The sequence below is a fragment of the Elephas maximus genome, chromosome 8, assembly GCF_024166365.1.
Source record: "Elephas maximus indicus isolate mEleMax1 chromosome 8, mEleMax1 primary haplotype, whole genome shotgun sequence".
In the NCBI taxonomy this organism is placed as follows: domain Eukaryota; kingdom Metazoa; phylum Chordata; class Mammalia; order Proboscidea; family Elephantidae; genus Elephas; species Elephas maximus.
Window position 1 is genome coordinate 32,739,120 of NC_064826.1, and position 20,399 is coordinate 32,759,518.

At 42.1% G+C, this 20,399-nt stretch overlaps 1 protein-coding gene across 7 annotated transcripts in view; it reads right to left on the reverse strand.

The window, feature by feature from the left end:
* The window catches only part of ST7 (suppression of tumorigenicity 7), a 323,008-nt gene extending 311,091 nt beyond the window's left edge, over positions 1-11,917 (reverse strand). For 4 of the 7 annotated variants that reach the window (XM_049894435.1, XM_049894433.1, XM_049894432.1 and 1 more), the window contains exon 1: positions 11,675-11,917. In XM_049894435.1, the coding sequence (XP_049750392.1) occupies positions 11,675-11,825 (151 nt within the window). In that variant the 5' untranslated portion in view covers positions 11,826-11,917. Of the gene's footprint in view, positions 1-10,651; positions 11,268-11,674 lie in introns of those variants that run through there. The other 3 variants (XM_049894436.1, XM_049894439.1, XM_049894434.1) reach the window with 3 other exon arrangements.
* Positions 11,918-20,399: the final 8,482 nt, after the last annotated feature.

The window sequence follows — 20,399 nt, forward strand, 5'->3', positions numbered from 1 at the left end:
AATATTAAATTTCTGCAGTAAAAATAAACTTAAGAAAAAAAAAAACTTCTCTCTAAACCATAATGTCAAATACTCTGAGCCTGAACTAATAAAAGTATAATTTGGTTTGTTTTTGTTAGTTTTTTTAATAAAAGATGCCAATGATAAAGGATAAGAATTCCTCTGCCTCCTGCCTCAGAGAAAAGTACAAACCAGATCATATAGTTCTTAACTATGTGACACTGTATAAATCTACATATATATCATAGAAATAATACCAACTGAGAAAAGTGAGTGCAGTAAATTGTAAACTACCCCAAGAACATTATTTTACTAGTTCTATTAATGCAAAAAAAAAAAAAAAATTTTTTTTTTTATTAATGCTCAAAAACAGTACCTATCAAAAAAAATGGAAAAGACCAATTTGGTAAGTAAATTTCATTCTCTCACTCTTAAAAGAGGGAGACTGAAAATTAGAAAAGATTAACAGAAGGAAGAACTGTAAATACTTTGCTATCACCTACTATTAATAAAATAATACTTTAGAATGGTAGGACAACTTAAAAAAAAAAAAAAAGAACTCTAAATCACACATGTATCCAGATCCAAACTACTTATTTTTAAAAGCTAAGCACTTCTTTTAAGACTATTTTATGCTCAGTGTTTCCACTGTTTGTCCCATTTTAAATAGTTAAGCTTTTTTACAGTAAAACAAAAAGTTCTTGATCGCTGACCTAAGAGAGTTCCTCAGTGTCCTTGAACTCTCCATAGGCTTGCACACAATTTCTGAAAGACAGCCACTTAACTAAGATCTTCTATTAGATTTGGGGGTCAATTTAAGAACCAAAGCTAGCGCTCTGCTCAGACTATGCATGCAACTAGTACGCTTTCCGTTTCCTAAAATTTAGAGGAGAAAAAATGCTCTCAGATAAATATTGCCTTATTTTGCTGGAAGATTTAGCCATTGCAATTGAACAGTGGCTCCTCTGACCACAGCCACAGCTAAAATAAAACTGTTGAAGCTAACTGGGCCTGTCAGCTTCTTATTTTAGCACAGTAGGTAGTGCAGAAATGACAGCTATATTTGAATGATGGGTGAGAGTGCTACAGGGGCAACTAACTGTCCTCTTCCATTTTAATATCAAAAATGAGTTTCATGACACATCCTCTGTCTTCCGGAAAACACAAAACCCTCTGTGGATATCTTCACAATGACATCCCAAATACAATGAGGATGTTGGGAGACAGTCTTTCACGTACACGTCAGTCAGGCTCTTAGTGTGGTTACAAACAATCCAAAAAACCATTATCCTGCTTGATGTTATTTTTGAGAGAATATCCAGGATAAAAGAGATTCCACTATATATTTTAACCTGTCAATTCACTGTGAAAGCCAAGTCTATGGAATACAAGCTCCCGGGGGAAACAACCTACTAGAATGTCTTAGATTTAAATAGTACTTTACAATCCACAAAGTGCAAACTCAAGTTGCATTCCAGTCAAGGGACCAATTCTATGACGGAGCTGGAAGCCACAGGCAACTATCTCAACCACAGAATGCCCTGTGATGTGTCTACTACAGGCTACTTTAAAAGGACAAACACTCTTTAAATTGTTATTTGTCCAGCTGCACATTTCCTGTCTGTCCCATTCCAGCCCCACCTCTAGTCAGTCACTGGACTGTTCTGACTTATCTGACCAGTTGTGCTCACATTGTACCACCCCTTCTCCTGCTCTGAACTCCTCCATTAGTTTTATTCGGGAGACTCTTCTCTGAATTCACAGGGACACTTCTACTCCTCCCTCGTCTTCTAACCCTTGTACCAGTTACCTCAGAAAGATCTTTCTTTCTCTCCTGAGTTTCAGTTTTGAGCCAAACAATAAGCCCCAGTCTTTTTTTTTAAATAATATTTTATTGAGTTGTTGGTGAAAGTTTACATGGCAAGTTAGGTTCCTGTTTGACAATTTCCACGCAAACTCTTCAGTGATACTAGTTACATTTATCACGATGCGTCAACATTCTCTTTAATTGTGTTCTGTTTGTTCCCTTTCCAGTATTCTAGTCTCCCTGTCCCCTTATCTTTTCATTTTTGCTTTTGAGAAATTGTTGACCTTTAGGTCTCAAACTGATGTTCTTCAAGTAGGGCACTGATCTTATGGGTAATATTCTTTTTTGGGTGCCACTCTGCTATTTTGCTAAAAGGTAATCTCAGGATAGGCTTGATTCTAGGTTTAAAGAGTGTCTCAGGGTAATGGTCATAGGTGGTCCTCTGTTCTCTACTATTCCAGTTTGCCTGATAAGCCCCAGTCTCGAGTGCTGAGTATTAGCAACACTTTCTGAACCAAAGGAAAAGAAGTATAATATGAAAAAAAGAAAACCAATGCCATCATTCTTGGAAAGTCTATCTTAAGAACACCCAAAGTAATCCATGCATTTATCTTTTCATGCACCATCATAAAGCAATGACCATATGGTAGAAATACAAAATGAAAAAGTCACAATCCCTGCTCTAAAGCTCCTCAGAGTATACTAAGGAAACAGTCCCTTCCAAAAGTATGCCAAGGGTCTTCAACAAGTTCTCATCCTCATTCGTAAATTAAGCTGCTTTCCCATTAAAATACATTTCTGAATGTGTTCACTTGTACTCTTTTTGTTTTTAGTATAACCAGTATTATTATAACAGTACTTGTTTTGTCTTAAACAACTTTCATTCCTAGGTGCAAAGAGAAAATCAACTACATTATGGGATATAAACAGGCTTTTGTGGACAAGCCCAGGGAGTCTAACAACCAACCATAAAGCAGTGCCTGACTCATGTAAGAACTCAATAAAGCTTAATTCCCTCATCCCTTCCTGGTTCCAATAAACAGACTTACAGTCAAACTTGTTTCAAGACGTGACTTCAACCATGCGTGGCCCCTGCTCATAGGAAGCAAAATACACCTGGAAGCACTGGTGAACAAGGCAGTATATTAGCAAAGGACACTACTTGTTCAACATAGAAAAAATACACAGAAACCTGGAGGAACAAAACTGACATGAGATTGTGTATCTAAATAATAACTGACAGAAATCATGTAGCTTCAGTTTACAAGCACCTTCCTCTCCGAATGAATAAATGAACAAACCAGTGTTAACAATGATGAATCCGCAAAACATAACATGGATGAATCTGGAAGGCATTATGCTGAATGAAATTAGTCTGTCACAAAGGGACAAATATTGTATGAGAAAAGGTTTAAACACAGAAGAAAACATTCTTTGATGATTACAAGGGTGTGGAGTGATAGGAGAATTCAGAAGATAGTAGACAAGAATTATCTTAGGTGAAGGGAAGGACAACACACAATACAGGGGAAATCAGTGCCACTAAGCTAAACCAAAAGCTAAGAAGTTTCCTGACACCAAACATTTCGAGAGACGGAGTAACAGGGGCCGGGGTCTGGGAACCATGTTTCAGGGGTCATCTAGGTCAACTGGAATAACAGTTTATTAAGAAAGTATTCTGCATCCCACTTTGGTGAGCGGCGTCTGGGGTCTTAAAAGCTTGCGAATGACCATCTAAGATGCATCAATTGGCCCCAACCCACCTGGGGTAAAAGAGAATGAACAAGAAACATACAAGGAAAACGTTAGCCCAAGAGACAGAAAGGGCCACATAAACCAGAGACTCCATCAGCCTGAGACCAGAAGAACTAGATGGTACCTGGCTACCACCAATGACTGCCCTGACAGGGAACACAACAGAGAGTCCCTAACAGAGCAGGACAAAAGTGGGGTGCAGGCCTCAAATTCTCATAAAAAGACCAGACTTAATGGTCTGAGACTGGAGGAACCCCAGAAGACATGGCCCCCAGACTGTTAACCCAGAACTAAAACCATTCCCGAAGCGAACTCTTCAAAGATTAGGCTGGACTATAAGACATAAAATGATACTTGTGAAGACTGTGCTTCTTAGCTCAAGTAGATACACAAGACTAAATGGGAAGCCCCTTTCCAGAGGCAAGATGAGAAGGCAGAAAGGGATGGGAGCTGGCTAAATGGACACAGGTAATCTGGGGTGGAAAGGGAGAGTGTGCTGTCACATTACAGGAATAGAAACTAGGGTCACATAACAATGTGTATATAAATTTTTATTTGAGCTGTAAACTTTCACCTAAAGCACAATAAAAAAAACGAAACAAAACCAGTGGATCAGTGACTTAACCAATGAAGGAACATATTCAGAGTTAATGAGTCAACTAGAATAACTAGGTGTACAATATATGGTTGCTAATATGTATGAGCTATGCTCAGGGCTCACTGCTAATTGTTACCTCTTTTAGACTTCAAAATACACCTATGAAATAGATTATTATCCCCATATTATGAGTGAGGAAAGGGTCTTACAAAGTAATTTGCCCAAAGTTACCCCACAGATGGCAAAATGGAATTCAAACTCATACATTCTGATTCTAAATCCAATGCTTCTTTCATCTCATCACAGCTGGTATTTACTTCTTTCAGTAGGTACATAGTACTTTATGGAGCAAGAAATATCCCAGTAATATTGGATATAAAACAAATTTCTATAAAGCTAAAATTATTTTCAGACTGGCTTCTCATATAAAATTAGAAATGGCTTCTATGGTTAGGGGGAAGAATCTGGAAACAGATGGATGTAAAATTTTGTCAATGTATTTCTAATAACTTCAAGTTATGTTTCTCTGTGTTAAATTTCATTATGCCTACAGATATTGTTCTGAAAATTTTCCCAATGAAATTTTTCTTCTATTAACCTATTTTTCCCCACAAACAGTTCTAGATCCTAATGAAACAGAGTAAGACAGACAAGGCCCTATTCTCATGGAGTTTACAATCACATGGGGAAAAACTATGTGAACCCAATAAATAAATAAGCAAGAATTACATCTAACAGTGCAAAGTGCTATGCAGAGAATTAAAATTCAGTGAGATTACAGAGACTGGATGATCATTTTAGATAGGTCATCAGGGAAAGCCTCTCGAAAGAAGTGAAATTAAAGGTGAGATATGAATGGCAAGAAGACTACCATGCAGAAATCAAGTGGAACAAGGCCAAGTGGAGGGAAGCTAGCACGAATACCATGAGGCAGGAACAAGCTAGGCATGTTAAAGAATAAAAAAGAAGCATGTCTGGAGTGCAGAGAGTGGTAGAAGTTCAAACTGGAGGGGTAGGAAGGGGCCAGATTATCAGACTTCGTAAACATGGTTTATACATTTGGATTTTATTTTTATTACGATGAAAAGCCACTGAAGGAGGTCACATAGAATCTGGAGTCATAGTCACTATCAGAATCCAAATTGGGAAAAAATTCAGCATCTAAAGTCCTAACGTAGGGTAGATGAGAAAGTGCTATCAACACTATGGCATAAAGTAAGTTACAGTATTTTCGTTTGTTTGGTTTTTGACTAATCTGCTGTTGTTGTTAGGTGCCGTCGAGTCAGCCCTGAGTCATAGCGATCCTATGTACAACAGAACAAAACACTGCCCAGTCCTGTGCCATCCTTACAGTCTTTGCTATGTTTGAGCCCATCATTGCTGCCACTGTGTCAATCTATCTCATTGAGGGTATCCCTCTTTTTCGCTGACCCTCTACTTCACCTAGCATGATGTCCTTCTTCAGAGACTGGTCCCTCCTGATAACATGTCCAAAGTATGTGAGACATATCTCACCATCTTTGCTTCTAAGGAACATTCTGGCTGTACTTCTTCCAAGACAGATTTGTTTGTTCTTCTGGCAGCCCATGGTATATTCAATATTCTTCGCCAACACCATAATTCAAAGGCAGCAATTCTTCTTTGGTCTTCCTTATTCATTGTCCAGTGTTTGTGTGCATACAAGGTGACTGAAAATACCATGGATTGAGTCAGGTGCACCTTAGTCCTCAAAGTGACAGCTTTGCTTTTTAACACTTTCAAGAGGTCTTTTACAATAGATTTGCCCGATGCAATATGTTGTTGGATTTCTTGATTGCTGCTTCCATGGGCATTGATTGTGGATTCAAGTAAAATGAAATCCTTGACAACTTCAATATTTTCTCCATTTATCACGATGTTGCTTACTGGTCCGGTTGTTAGTACTTCTGTTTTCTTTATATTGAAGTGTAAGCCATACTGAAGGCTATAGTCTTTGATTTTCACCAATGAATGCTTCAAGTCTTCTTTGCTTTCAACAAGCAAGGTTGCGTCATCTGCATATTGCAGGCTGTCAGTGAGACTTTCTCCAATCCTGATGACTAATCTATTCTACTGTTTTTTCTGAGTAATATCCCATATGGTTGTTCCTATGAACAAGTAATTTTCTGCTGTTCTGGATAAGCACTGTCTTGGGATATTAATTCACTTGAAAACTGACAAGTGATAATTTACAGTATTTTTTAAATCTTATTAAAATATCACTTTATTTTCGATACTTTATTAAACTACTTTAACACTCTCCTATCCAACTCAAGGGCTGTTGTTGTTAGGTGCTGTCAAGTCGACTCCAACTCATAGCAACCCTACAAGACAGAGTGGAACTGCCCCATAGGGTTTCCAAGGAGCTGTGGGTGGATTAGAACCACCAACCTCTTGGTTAGCAGCTGAGCTTTTAACCACTGAGCCGCCAGGGCTCCAACTCAAGTGTAGAGCATCAAAAATCAATGATGAAGAGGGATTTTCACTAATTAGATTATTTCAGGTGAAGGGAAAGACAACACACAATACCGGAGAGGTCAACACAACTGGGCTAAACCAAAAGCAAAGAAGTTTCCTGAATAAACTGAATGCTTCGAAGGCCATCGAAGCAGGGACGGGGATTTGGGGACCAAGGCTTCAGGGGACATCTAAGTCAATTGGCATAATAAAATCTATTAAGAAAACACTCTGCATCCCACTTTGGAGAGTGGTATCTAGAGTCTTAAACGCCAGCAAGCGCCCATCTAAGACACATCAATTGGTCTCAACCCACCTCGAGCAAAGGACAATGAAGAACACCAAAGACACAAGGTAACTATGAGCCTAAGAGACAGAAAGGACCACATAAACCACAGACTACATCTGCCCAAGACCAGAAGAACTAGATGGTGCCCGTCCACAACCAATGATTGCACTGACAGGGAACACAACAGAGAACCCCTGAGGGAGCCAGGAGAGCAGTGGGATGCAGACCCCAAATTTTCATAAAAAGACCAGACTAAATGGTCAACCTGGGGCTAGAAGGACCCCAGAGGTCATGGTCCCCAGCCCTTCTGTTAGCCTAAGACAGGAACCATCCCCGGGGCCAACTCTTCAGACAGGGATTGGACTGGAACATGGGATAAAAAATGATACCGGTGAAGAACTGGCTTCTTGGATCAAGTAGACACATGAGACTGTGTTGGCATCTCCTGTCTAGAGGGGAGATAAGAGGGCAGAGGGAGCTAGAAGCTGCCCAAACGGACACGAGTAGAGAGAGTGGAAGAAAGGAGACTGCTGTCTCATTAGGGGGAGAGCAATTAGGACTGTATACCAAGGTGTGTATAAATTTTTGTATGAGAGACTGACTTGATTTGTAAACTTTCACTTAAACCACAATAAAAATTAATTTAAAAAATATCAGTGATGAAAGCTAACCAGTATGTGCTACTCCAATATTTTTGTTTTCTCCTCTTTTTGGAAATTCATTTTTCACTACAAGGTTTGCTTGCCTATGTGACATTTCCTCCTGTGTTCTAACAGAACACTGCAGAATGTTTTGAGCTTTATCGTTTTCTTAAATGGCACTATCTCAATGCAATGAAGAACAAGCAAACCTAGATGGTAAGATAGAGAAGAACAATGAAACTCAGGCACACTATAAAAAGAATCTTCAAAGTATTTTTACTTGGAAAATTGCACATGATACAAGAGCTGAAATATACTGTTGTCCATTAAAGTCCTTTACTTTTATTGTTTTAAGGTAAATGTCCATGTGGTTCACAGTTCTCTGAACGCAACCTGCACTTTCACATCTCCATGCCTGTGTTGGGTTAGGCTCATCCCTTGGCGTCCCCAACTCAAAACCCTGGAATTCTTCTCATCCCCTAAGGCTCAGCTCAAGGGAAGGTCCTATCACCTTACCCCACTCCACTTTGTGTTATGGGAAGTTGTACAAATGTTGCAAACTCCTTAATTAGCTCAAGTTTCACAAACTTGTTCATCTTCTTTCTCATCATAGTGCCCTATGTCACAGTGCCCCATGCATAGAAAACATCTAAGAAATTTTTTTAAAAACTCAATTTAAGCACTTTTACCACAAAACATGATCAAATGAGGTTAAAAATATTAAAATTACCAAGACAACAAAGATATCGAGAAGAACACTGGAACATTTTCATCATATCCCATAACCTGAAAAGTGCAGAGCTGGGCCTGCGTCACAGAAGCCCTGGCACTTGGCTGCCTCGCTGATCTGCCTCACTGAGTTTGTGTCCTCACCTTTCCTGAGAAGCGAGGCCTGCGCTACTGCAGCTCCCTAAAAACAGTGCTAGAACAGCAGCTTCCCCAGGGACACTCACCTTCACCTACACAGGAAAAGGGCAAGCACCGCAGGGCCTAGGAATAGCAAAATCAGTCCTACTAGAACTCACTGAAATCTGTAAGAACATGTGCGACAATAGGAAGGTAGGTCATGTGTTGCCTAGGGGGCGCTATGGAGCCTCAGTAACTGGAGTATAGAAATTGTTCCCAAGGCGGGGGCGGGAAGCAAGGAAATTAAGTTGACTGCAATCTTTTGGCAGTTTTCCTACTATTCTCACTTTCACTTAAAAGAGAAGACACTTGTACATGTAGAAACTGTCGAACTGGCGTATGTTTTGCTGTGTATATTTTTACAAAAAAAATTTATTATAAAAGAAAAGACAAAAGAATTCAAACGTCTGCTACTGCCTTTTTAAAATCTAAACTGGGGTGCTTTACTGCCATAATTTCATGTCTCATAATTGATGCCAAAGTTTCCCTCTTCCCCTCTCTTCTCACAGAAACAGCAGAGAAATAAGTTTTCTCTGTAGGCTTCTCCTTTTTACCTCCTTTATGACTAAAATGTAGGAGCCTTGGTGGCACAGTGGTTACAAGGGCTCGTATGCTAACCAAAAGGTCAGCGGTTCAATCCCAATAGCCACTCTGTGAAACAAAGATGTGACAGGGAAGTTTTACAGCCTTGGAAACCCTATGGGGCAGTCTTACTCTGTCCTATAGGATCGCTATGAGTCAGAGTCCACTTGACAGCAATGGGTTTGTTTTTGTCTTCATTATTTAGTATGACTAAAATGTGCATAAAACCACACAGAAAACAGAAGTACAGCATTAACTGGAAAAATAGCCTCAGGCTCCCCCTATGGTATGTCCAGTGAGGTACAGCCCAGAGGGCCTGTTCATACTTTTCTCTTTCGCGTATAAGCTCAACTGAGAAATGACCCTACACAAATTGACAGAAGTATTCCTGAGAAATGCTACATTTAAAGTTACTGGGAAAACACCTAAAAATTTTCTGCCTTAAAAACTACACACTTTCCCAAAAGGCATTTTGCTTCTTGCCTGTTCTGCATAAAATGTTGGTATGTGGCACTTGCGTGCACATGCACACACACATACACACACAAACAGATAATTATTTAACCCACTTTAAAAAAAAAAATGGTATACAAATGTGTGTCCTGAAATGGAAATTTAAAATATGTATTAAATAAGAAACACTCACATTTTAAAAAACCTATAATGAATTTTTGGGAGGAAAAAAGCCGAGGTCCTTTACTAGTAACTACATGATTCCATTACAACATACAATCAAACAACTTCTTACAATTATGGAACTCTGAAATTAGAAGGTATCTTACAGATACTCACCTAAAGCAAAGAAGACAGCATTTGACAAGCAGCCACCCTAAACGATGAAAAGCCAGGAAGCCATGACCTCTGGGATGACTGACTCCACAGTGCTGAGCGGCGTCTAATAAAATGGTGAGAAGGTTCTGGGGTGCCAAATCCTATCTGCCTCCCAATAACACTACCAGACAAATGTAAATATGAACTAAAGCGGGTACATGGGTTAAAGTTAAAGCAATTCAAGATAGCTGAGGGTTAGCATTTAAAAGCACAAGACCTAACAAAGTACATTACCCTAAGCGTTCTAAAAATTGCTTTAGCGCAGTTTACACCACACATGAAAATGCATTTCCAGACCTGGACTCCCAGAGTATGAAATCACACACTAGGTAGAATATGAATATGTATATATATAGAGAGAGAGAAACTGTGAGCACCCACACAGAGAACCCTGGTGGCACAATGGTTAAGTGCTCAGCTGCTAACTGAAAAGTTATGAGATTGAACCTACCCAGTGGCTTCCAGGAGAAAGGCAGTCAGCTTCCCTAGAGACCACAGCCTAGAAAACTTTATGGGGGCAGCTCTAATCTGTCACATAGGGTTGCTATGAGTCGAAAATAATTCGATGGCACCTAACAATAATATAAATATATATTCTCAGAACTGTGAGAATTCCCAGAGTACTGTGAAATAAGGAAGGAAAGCAGGAAATGAGGCAGGAAGGAAGGAAAGAAAAAACGGAGAAGGAAGGAAAGGGTCTACCTAACTTGAATCCCACAACTATTGCCAGACTTCAAGAAGGATCGCGCCCTTCCTTCAAAATATACCTTGAGTTTCTGAGTCGCTTCGGGGGTGGTACTGTTTTTATGAGTTTTCCTTGTGGCTGCTTTTTAATGATTCGGTTGACTGCATGTTTAAGATCCTGTTCTCACTACCTTCCTGCAATCATGACCGTGGATGCAGGACAAGCAGGGCTCACCTTTCAGCAAGGGGAGTTTTATCTAACTTTTTAAACATTTACTAGTTCGAAGAGCCTTAACCAGGCGAGGACAGGGAGGGAGAAGGGTCGAATCATTTTCAAACTTCAACTGAGACCACCATCAATTCCAGATCGGCCTTCTCTCCTTTTAGACCACCATCAATTCCAAATCGGCCTTCTCTCCTTTTGTTCCTCCGACATTCCGGTTGGTAACCTGACACGTCATCCACAGTGCTACCAGCACCTTCGGGAATCGCTCTCCCGTCGAAATCCGAGGAAGCCCACGCGCCCGCCCGGGGGAGTTCAAATCCGGGCCGGCGGAGGGCGCCGCCCGAACGGCCCTTTTTGGGGCTCCGCCACTGAGAACACAGGGCAGCGCCCCGCCGGGGGAGCCGGCGGCCGGCCAGACTCCCGCTGGGGTGTGGAGGGTCGGTTCGCCGACGACCCTCCGAGAGGTCAGCATCTACGGCCGCGAGGGGGTGAGGGGGACCACCGTCTAACTCTGAGGCGCCCTCAGACGTCAAGCGCCGACCCACGACGGGGAGTCCCCGGAGCTCCCGCGCTCCCAACCTCCGCCTTCCAGCTTCTCGAGCCCAGCACGGGCGCAGGGCGGACCCCGGCCGGGCCCGCCTCGCGGCGTGTGCACGGCGCGGCTCCACCCCACGGGGCTGCGGGCCCGCAGAAGGCCTCCCGCTGCCCCAGCCACCTGAGGCGCCGGGTTCCCGGCCCGAGGCAGCGGGCGGCCGGTGCGCGGGCCCCGGCGCGGCCCCGAGCGCGCGCCCGCTCCGCCGGCCGCGGCCCCGCGCGAGTTGCACTAACTTTCAGGGCGGGGGAGGGGCCAGCGCCGTGGGCCCCGCTGGCCCGATCTTACCTGTGCTCAAATTGTCGTTGATTTTCAAGGGCACCCGCAGGATGTACACCAGGAAGAGCACGATGAAGAACCACACGGTCCAGAGATACGTCCAAGACCAAACTATGCAGGACTTGAGCTGCTCCAGAAAGCCCGTGCCCGCTTCAGCCATGTTTCGGCGCTGCTCTCTGCTGCCGCGGCTCTCGGTGTCTGCCGGGATGATTCACCGGCCCGAAGGCGCCGCTCGCGCTGCCGCCGCCGCCGCCGCCGCCGCCGCCGCGGCCCGGGCGCCCCCGGAGCGCGCCTGTCAGCCCGCCCGCCGCCCCGGACGCGGGCGCGGCGGGAAATGGGACGCGGGCCGCGGGCGCGCCTGGCTTTTCCTTTTACAGCCTTATTGCTAACTCCCTTAAGGCCCCCACAAGTGGCCTTCGTGCAGGGATCACGTGGCTCCTGCCCCCTCACCTTCTGATGCCGTTTATATTTATTATGCTAACATTTAAAAGACAGGCCAAGTGGCCTCACTGAAGGAAACTCTTGACGTAATCATGGTATTCACCTATGTTGAGAGCTTACTATATGCCAGGTGCTGTTCCCAGGTCAATCACATTTCACCGCTACGACAATTCTGATAGGCATCATTGTCATGCCCGTTTTATGGACAGGGAAACTGAGCATGCAGCGGTTTAGTAGTTTGCGTAGTTACCCTTAAGGTGGAGCCAAAATTCGATTGCAAATCATGGATTCCAGGAATAGGTCTTAAACCCTATACTACTTTCTCTCACAATCTAGGTTCAGAGGGATGATAAATTGGGAGCGGCTATATAAAAAAAGACGAGAGGTTTTTCATCAGTTAATAGGCCTGAAGATAAATCACTCTATTTAGAAAGATTTAGGTTGCACACGCTATTTACCTTTATTTTATCTTCCATGAAACACTGCAGGGGTTTTCCAAAGAAATCTTGACAAGATGGATGTTTATCATACAATTTTTTGACGATCACAGTTAAAACAACTCTTAGCCTGTTTTTAATAGTTCTTTAGAATAGTTTTGGCTTCTTCTGAACCTGCTCCTTAAAAGGAGAATTATAATGTGTTTGCCTGTGCTGAATAAAACGCTGCCTGTATCAGATGAAATTTTAAAGTCTGTCCATGTGTGATTTAATTTTCTGTGTATTAGAAAATAACTAGAAGCAATTGCAAGTTACCCAAGCCATTGTTAGAATTCTGAGCATTCAGGGGAATATTTTATTACAAATTTTGTTTTGCTTACTTGTGGTTTTTTCCATAATAAAATATGTACCTTTAACTTTTTACATGTAGAACTAGTGCCTATTTGCGGCACACATAATAGGACTAGTCTGCATTTTCACTAATTCCAACCTCCCTTTTTTTTTTTCTCAGCTGCTGGTGTCTCCATACGTTTGATCTCCACTGAGGTACAGAGAAAAGAGAAGTTTACACACATACTCTTTATGGTAATTTATGACAGCACAGTACCAAATGATATTTGCATCTAACAATGACACCTGGATTCTCAATAGAATAAAACATGAGTGAATGAACCACCTATTTCATGTGCTGATTAAGTAGCCCACCAGATTCTCTGCAATTCACAGGGCTAGAATATTTTCTGCTTAATTTAAATCAGAAAAGGTGTGCATCAGGGTTGTATCATCTCATCATATTTATTCAATCTGTACGCTGAGCAAATAATCCGAGAAGCTGGACTATATGAAGAAGAATGCGGCATCAGGGTTGGAGGAAGACTAATTAACAACCTGCGATATGCAGATGGCACGACCTTACTTGCTGAAAGTGAAGAGGACTTGAAGCACTTACTGAGGGAGATCAAAGACCCCTGCTTTCGGCATGGTTTACACCTCAGCGTAAAGAAAACAAAAATCTTCACAACTGAACCAATAAGCAACATCATGATAAATGGAGGAAATATTGAAGTTGTCAAGAAATTCATTTTACTTGCAAGCAGCAGTCAAGAAATTAAATGACATATTGCATTGAGTAAATTTGCTCTTTAAGATATTAAAAAGCAAAGATGTCACTTTGAAGACTAAGGTGTGCCTGACCCAAGCCATGGTATTTTCAATTGCTTCATATGCATGTGAAAGCTGGACAATGAATAAGGAAAACCAAAATAGAATTGCTGCCTTTGAGTTATGGTGTTGGTGAAAAATATTGACAAGACCATGGACTGCGAGAAGAAGCAACAAATCTGTCTTGGAAGAAGTACAGCCAGAATGCTCCTTAGAAGTGAAGATGGCGAGACTATGTCTCACATACTTTGGACATGTTATCAGGAGGGACCAGTCCCTGAAGGAGGACATCATGCTTGGTAAAGTAGAGGGTCAGTGAAAAAGAGGAAGACCTTCAGTGAGATGGATTGACACAGTGGCTGCAACAATGGGCTCAAACATAGCAATGACTGTGAGAATGGCACAGGACCAGGCAGTGTTTCATTCTGTTGTAAATAGGGTCACTATGATTTGGAACTGACTCCACAGCACCTAACAACAACAACAATTTAAATGAACATCCAGAAACCTGGCTTCTCAATGTCAGTGAGCTTCAATGAAGGGTTGCAAATATGACTTAGCTGAGCCACAATTTTCTGGGAATCTGCCCTGTCTTACTTGTCGTTGCTTCTCCCTGGTGGGCAGACAGGAGTGGGAGTGAGGTTGGAGGTATGTCATTGCATTTGGACACAGAAGTGACAGCATGATGTCTTGAGAACTGACTATTTCAGTATGGCTGGAGCACAGGCTACACTTGGAGTAAGAATAGCATTGAGTGAGATAAAGCTGAACAGGTAGGCCTGAACCGGATTTTGAAGGGCCTTGTGAAAATGCAAAGGCATCAGAGTTATTTGGAAGGGCTTTGAGGCATTTTAATTGGGGAAATATGATCATATTTACTCTTTAGAAGATCTCTTTGGTGGTGATATGGGGAATAGATGGGAGGGGCTGGGAGTTATTACAGTGCTGGAATAATCCAGAGATTTACGAGAAAATGGGACTTAAATGTTATGGAGGTAAAATTGGCAGACCTTGGTACCTGATGACAGAGTAAATACAAAGAATAAAGGGTGGCTCCTGGGTGGGACCATTCATGATAGGGCAGCACCTTTTCCCCATGTCACGCTTTCAGGTAAAGGGACCTTCTCTAGAGTGTCACGTCTGGCCCCTTGTTCCTTTCTTATCTGATTGGTGAGTTTGGAGTAGCTAGCCTTTTTTTAGCCTGAGGGGAGCATATGCTGGGTCCTGTCATGGATTGAATTGTGTCCCCTAAAAATATCTGTCAACTTGGCTAGGTCATGATTCCTTTGTATGATTGTATGATTATTTACCATTTTATCTTCTAATGTGATTTCCCTAAATGTTGTAAATCCTATCACTGTGATGAGATAAGATAGATTAACAGCAGTTATATTGATGAGGCCTACAAGCTTAGGTAGTGCCTTGAGCCAATCTCTTTTGAGATATAAAAGAGAGCAGAGATCAAATGGACTGGACCAAAAGCAAAGAAGTTTCCGGGATAAACTGAATGCTTCAAAGGTCAGCGGAGCAAGGGCGGGGGTTTGGGGACTATGGCTTAAGGGAACTTCTAAGTCAATTGGCAAAATAATACTATTATGAAAACATTCTGCATCCCACTTTGAAATGTGGCGTCTGGGGTCTTAAAGGCTAACAAGCGGCCATCTAGATGCATCAATGGGTCTCAACCCACCTGGATCAAAGGAGAATGAAGAACAAGAACACCAAGGTCACATGACAACTATGAGCCCAAGAGACAGAAAGGGCCCCATGAACCAGAGTCTTACATCATCCTGAGACCAGAAGAACTACATGGTGCCCGGCCACAACCGATGACTGCCCTGACAGGGAGCACAACAGAGAACCCCTGAGGGAGCAGAAGATCAGTGGGATGCAGACCCCAAATTCTCATAAAAAGGCCAGACTTAATGGTCTGACTGAGACTAGAGGAATCCCGGCGGTCATAGTCCCCAAACCTTCTGTTTGCCCAGGACAGGATCCATTCCCGAAGACAACTCATCAGACATGGAGGGGACAGGACAATGGGTTGGAGAGAGATGCTGATGAAGAGTGACCTACTTGTATCAGGTGGACACTTGAGACTGTGTTGGCATCTCCTGCCTGGAGGGGAGATAGGAGGGTAGAGAGGTTTAGAAACTGACAAAATTGTCACGAAAGAATAGACTGGAAGGGCTGACTCATTAGGGGGAAAGTAAGTGGGAGTATGGAGTAAGGTGTATATAAGCTTATATGTGACAGACTGACTTGATTTGTAAACGTTCACTTAAAGCTCAATAAAAATTATTGAAAAAAAAAAAAAAGAGAGAGCAGAGAGACGTGGGAACCTCATACAACCAAGAAAGCAGCGCCGGGAGCAGAGCACATCCTTTGGACCTGCAGTTCCTGCGCTGAGATGCTCCCAGACCAAGGGAAGATGATGACAAGGACCTTCCTCCAGAGCTGACAGAGAGAAAAAGCCTTCCCTTGGAGCTGACACCCTGGATTTGGATTTGTGGCCTTCTAGACAGTGACAGAACAAATTTCTCTTTGTTAAAGCCATCCACTTGTGGTATTCCTGTTATAGCAGCACTAGATGACTAAGACAGGCCTCTCCTCCGTCTTGCAGTGGGTTCATGGGGCAGGCTCAGGTTCAATTCAGGGCAACACTAGTAAGCCCATTTGATCAGTAATAAAGCTATATTTCCCAATCCTGCCTTGATCAGTAATAAAGCTGATGCTTCTCACTCTCTCAGGTGCATCTAAACTCAAGCAGGGCTGTGCTCAAAGTTTAATTCTCCAAGCCATATTTGTTCATCTGTGAAATGAGTATAGTGATAATATCTAAGTTCCCTGGTGTAAGCATTAAACATAATAAAAACCAAAACCAAACCCGTTGCTGTCACCTATAGTGACCTTATAGGGCAGAGTAGAGCTGCCCCATAGGGTTTCCAAGGAGCACCTGGTAGATTCGAACTGCCAACCTTTTGGTTAGCAGCCGAGCTCTTAACCGCTGCACCACCAGGGCCCCATTAAACATGATAAGATGTCTAAAACCTAAACATTGTCTGGTATACGGTGAGCTCTCAATATTATCGAGTGTTGTTTTGGGTTTTGTTTTTATCTTTTAGTTAACTTTAAAAGAGCCTCCTAATCTGTAAAGTGCTGCAGATATTAGCATTTCTTATAAGTACTCAATGACACTGGGTTTTTTTGTTTTATAAGTACTACAGTTCCAGACAGGTGAAAATTCAGACTTGGGCAATGAGAAGTCCTGCAGTACTCGGTATTGTGTCATCCTTTCTACCAATTCCCTTTGACCAGATGGTCCCTCTTCTTTCTAGCTCCTTCTAGATCTTTCTAGCCCCCTGAATAGTGCCCTCTACTTCATACCCTCTACAGAGACAGGACTGTTTGAAACACTGCTCAGTCTTAGCCCACTGCCTGTCCTCAGCCATTGGAAAGGGGTCTCCAGCCTTTGACAGGAATTGGGGTGGGGAGGAGCTCATGTGAGAGGTCCAGCCATGGAAGAGGGGTTGAGAGTAAAGAGAAGGGAAAATTAAATGCCAAGTGGACATTTTCATGTCATGATCGATATATCACATATGAATATTCCTTTTCAGTAACTCGTGCTTGCTTTATTTTAACCGCTTTAATTTGTATTTTTTATTATTACAAAGCAGTATGTATCAGTACAAAAATACTATAAAATGCAGATAATCAAGACACACACACACAATAAAAGGACTATATTCTCACAAATCAGAAACTGTCACTGTTAAAACCTCAACCTATATCCTTCCAAATATTTTTCTAGTGTTTATCTGTGTATTTGTTGTGTGTATGATGTGCGTGTTTGAATATCATTTTCCTTCATCCTAAAGGACTTCCTTTAACATTTCTTGTAGTTCACACCAGCTGACGATGAACTCCTTCTGCTTTCCATGTCTAAAAGAAACTTTTTTTAATTTCTTCTTTGTTTTTAAAAGGTATTTTCACTGGATAAAGAATTATAGGTTGAATTTCATTCAATCTTCAAAACAATCCAATGTAATATGTACAAGTGTAACCTCATTGTACAGATGAAGAAACTGTGGCTCAGGGAAGCTCAGTAACTTGTCAAAGTTAGTGAATGGCAGGGCCAGAAGTAGAGCCCAGAATTGTCTGGCTCTAAGCCTATGTTATAGGCATCCTGGTGCTATATCTTCTAAGGAAGAGACAGTGAACTCTGGAGAGGAGGGTGGGGTCACAAAGGAGGTGATATTTCAAGTGCATCTCTCGATAAGCTTCTACTGTGTAGTTGGGGCAGAGAGAGAAGGTTGAACAGTGACGTATACCACAGAGAAGTATACTAGAGGCAGATCCTGTTGAGTAGATCCCCAACATTGTGGAAGAGAATGGCATGTTTGCCAAAATGCTGGTGGTATGAATAGTACTCCATACGTAGGTAAGTGTGGCCTTGCAAATGGCCCTGTGTGCCATCTAGATTTCATCCTTCAGGTCGGTACTGGGGTGGAAGTGGAAACCCTGGGGGCATAGTGGTTAAGAGCCAAAGCTGCTAACGAAAAGGTTTGCAGTTCAAATCCACCAGGTGCCCCTTGGAAACCATATGGGGCAGTTCTACTCTATGCTATAGGGTTGATATGAGTCAGAATCAACTCTATGGCAATGAGTTTCAGTTTTGAGGGGTGGAAGTAGCAGTGGAGTGGGGGTGGGGCTTGGAGGATTTTAAACGGAGTAAATTATCAGATTTGTGCATTAAAAGGTAATTTAGACAGCAAAGTATGGGTGGTAGGTTGTGGGGGATGGGTGGTGGGTGATGGTGGTGTTGGTTGTGGGGAAACTGGAGGCAGGGAGTCTACTCCCTTTGTCTCCATGAAAAATGATCTGGGCCATTATTAAAGATGATGGCAGGGAAATAGAGGAGACAGATCTGAGGTACGCCCAAGAGTCCGATATTCAGTTGGATGTGGAGAGAAAAGGAGGTGAGTGAAAGGGAGGGAGCTGGGTGGGATAACCCTTAGATATCCAAATTAGGCAGCTGGAAGGGTGGCTACCATTCCTGAATGGACCTCTAGTAGGAAGAACAGGTAGGGGTGACAAAGTAATGAGCTCAGTTTTGGGTGTGAGGAGCCTGAGATGACTTTAGGCCATCCATTGGGAGGCAGTCAAGAGGCAGGTAGACATATCTAAGGAGTTGCAAGCTATTGTATCCGTATGGATATGATCCTTCAGGAATAGAGAAAAGAACAAGAAGAAAGGGCTGGGGAAGAAAGGCTGGAAGACACTAAGAATCAATGTATGAGAAGAGAAAGAACGCCCAAGGAAAGTTGTTGTTAGTTGCGACCAAGTCGACTTCCACTCTTGGTGACTTCATGTGTGCAGAGTAGGGTTTCAAGGCTGTGAGATCTTTTGGAAGCAGATCACAGGCATGTCCTGTGAGGTGCATTTAGGCGGGTTCAAACCACCAGTACCCGAGAAGTAGGACAACTGAAAGAAAGCAAAAGGAGATTCACAAATTCTACCCTTTAATATTACCAGTAACTATGGAATGCCCATAGGTTAGTAGGAAATAGGTAGGCCTAAAATACTGAACATTATTTATTTGGTGTTTTTTGGTTTATCTCATTATATCCTCTGGGTCGCTATGAGTCAGAATCAACTCGACAGCACTGGGTGGATGGGTTATCCTAAAATAACATCAGGAGCGACCTGGTGAGCAGCACCCTATGAGAAAACCAAGAGGGAAAAAACAAGCAAACAAAACAATTGCGATAGATCCACAGGTGATCCAGATTCTGGAAGTTACGAGACAAGGAGTTTTAAATAACTATGATTAATTTTTAAAGAAAATACAGAAAAAAAAATTGAAAAAAACTGATAAAAAGATGGAGAATACCATGACACTTTTTTAAAAATTGGAGTCTAAACAAAGAATCAAATAATTCTAAAACCAAAGTAAATTACTGTTATAACAGTATGACTTTTTTTTTTTAATCCCTGTTGAGTGTGTGTTGAGATTCAAGTACGTCTGTTTTATGGGATTAGGCAACAATCTCCCCCACTTCTGGTACCTATTTGCATCTTTTGTATCCAAAGATTTATACGTGGGCTGAAGAGACTCCTGGAAAAGTACAGCCACTGTAGACTTTCAGACATAAACAGTCAAACACTGATGAACGGAGACCATTGCAAGGAAGCCATAAAGGGATAGGATGAGGGTTAGATGAGAGTGATAACTGCTCAGGTCACTCAGAAAAGTCAGAAAAATGAGGCAACCATCCAAACTTATGTTAAGATTAGCTGTGATAGGCAGCAATATCGTTATGTGATCTAAGGGAACTTGGGAATAATAAACTAACAGTTACACATACACTCTCCAAATCACTGATCCTTAAAGTGGGGTACAGGCAGCCAAGAAGTGCGTAGATAACCTACGGGGTTTCAGGAAGGAAATGCTAAAACATATTTATTTTCAGTTTATGTTTGAAATGTCAACATGTGTTCATAGTACACACACTAGTAAGCGTGTGATACATACTAAGTTGGAAATAAATAGATATACAGATATCAGGAGTGAGTTATTTTTTTTTTTACTGCTGGGCAAAAGGCTTGAAGACCATTTCTCTAAACATGCATATTCATTTATTAAATTCTATGTTGCTTCTACAATATCATGATGAAAATCCCACCTCAGCTGG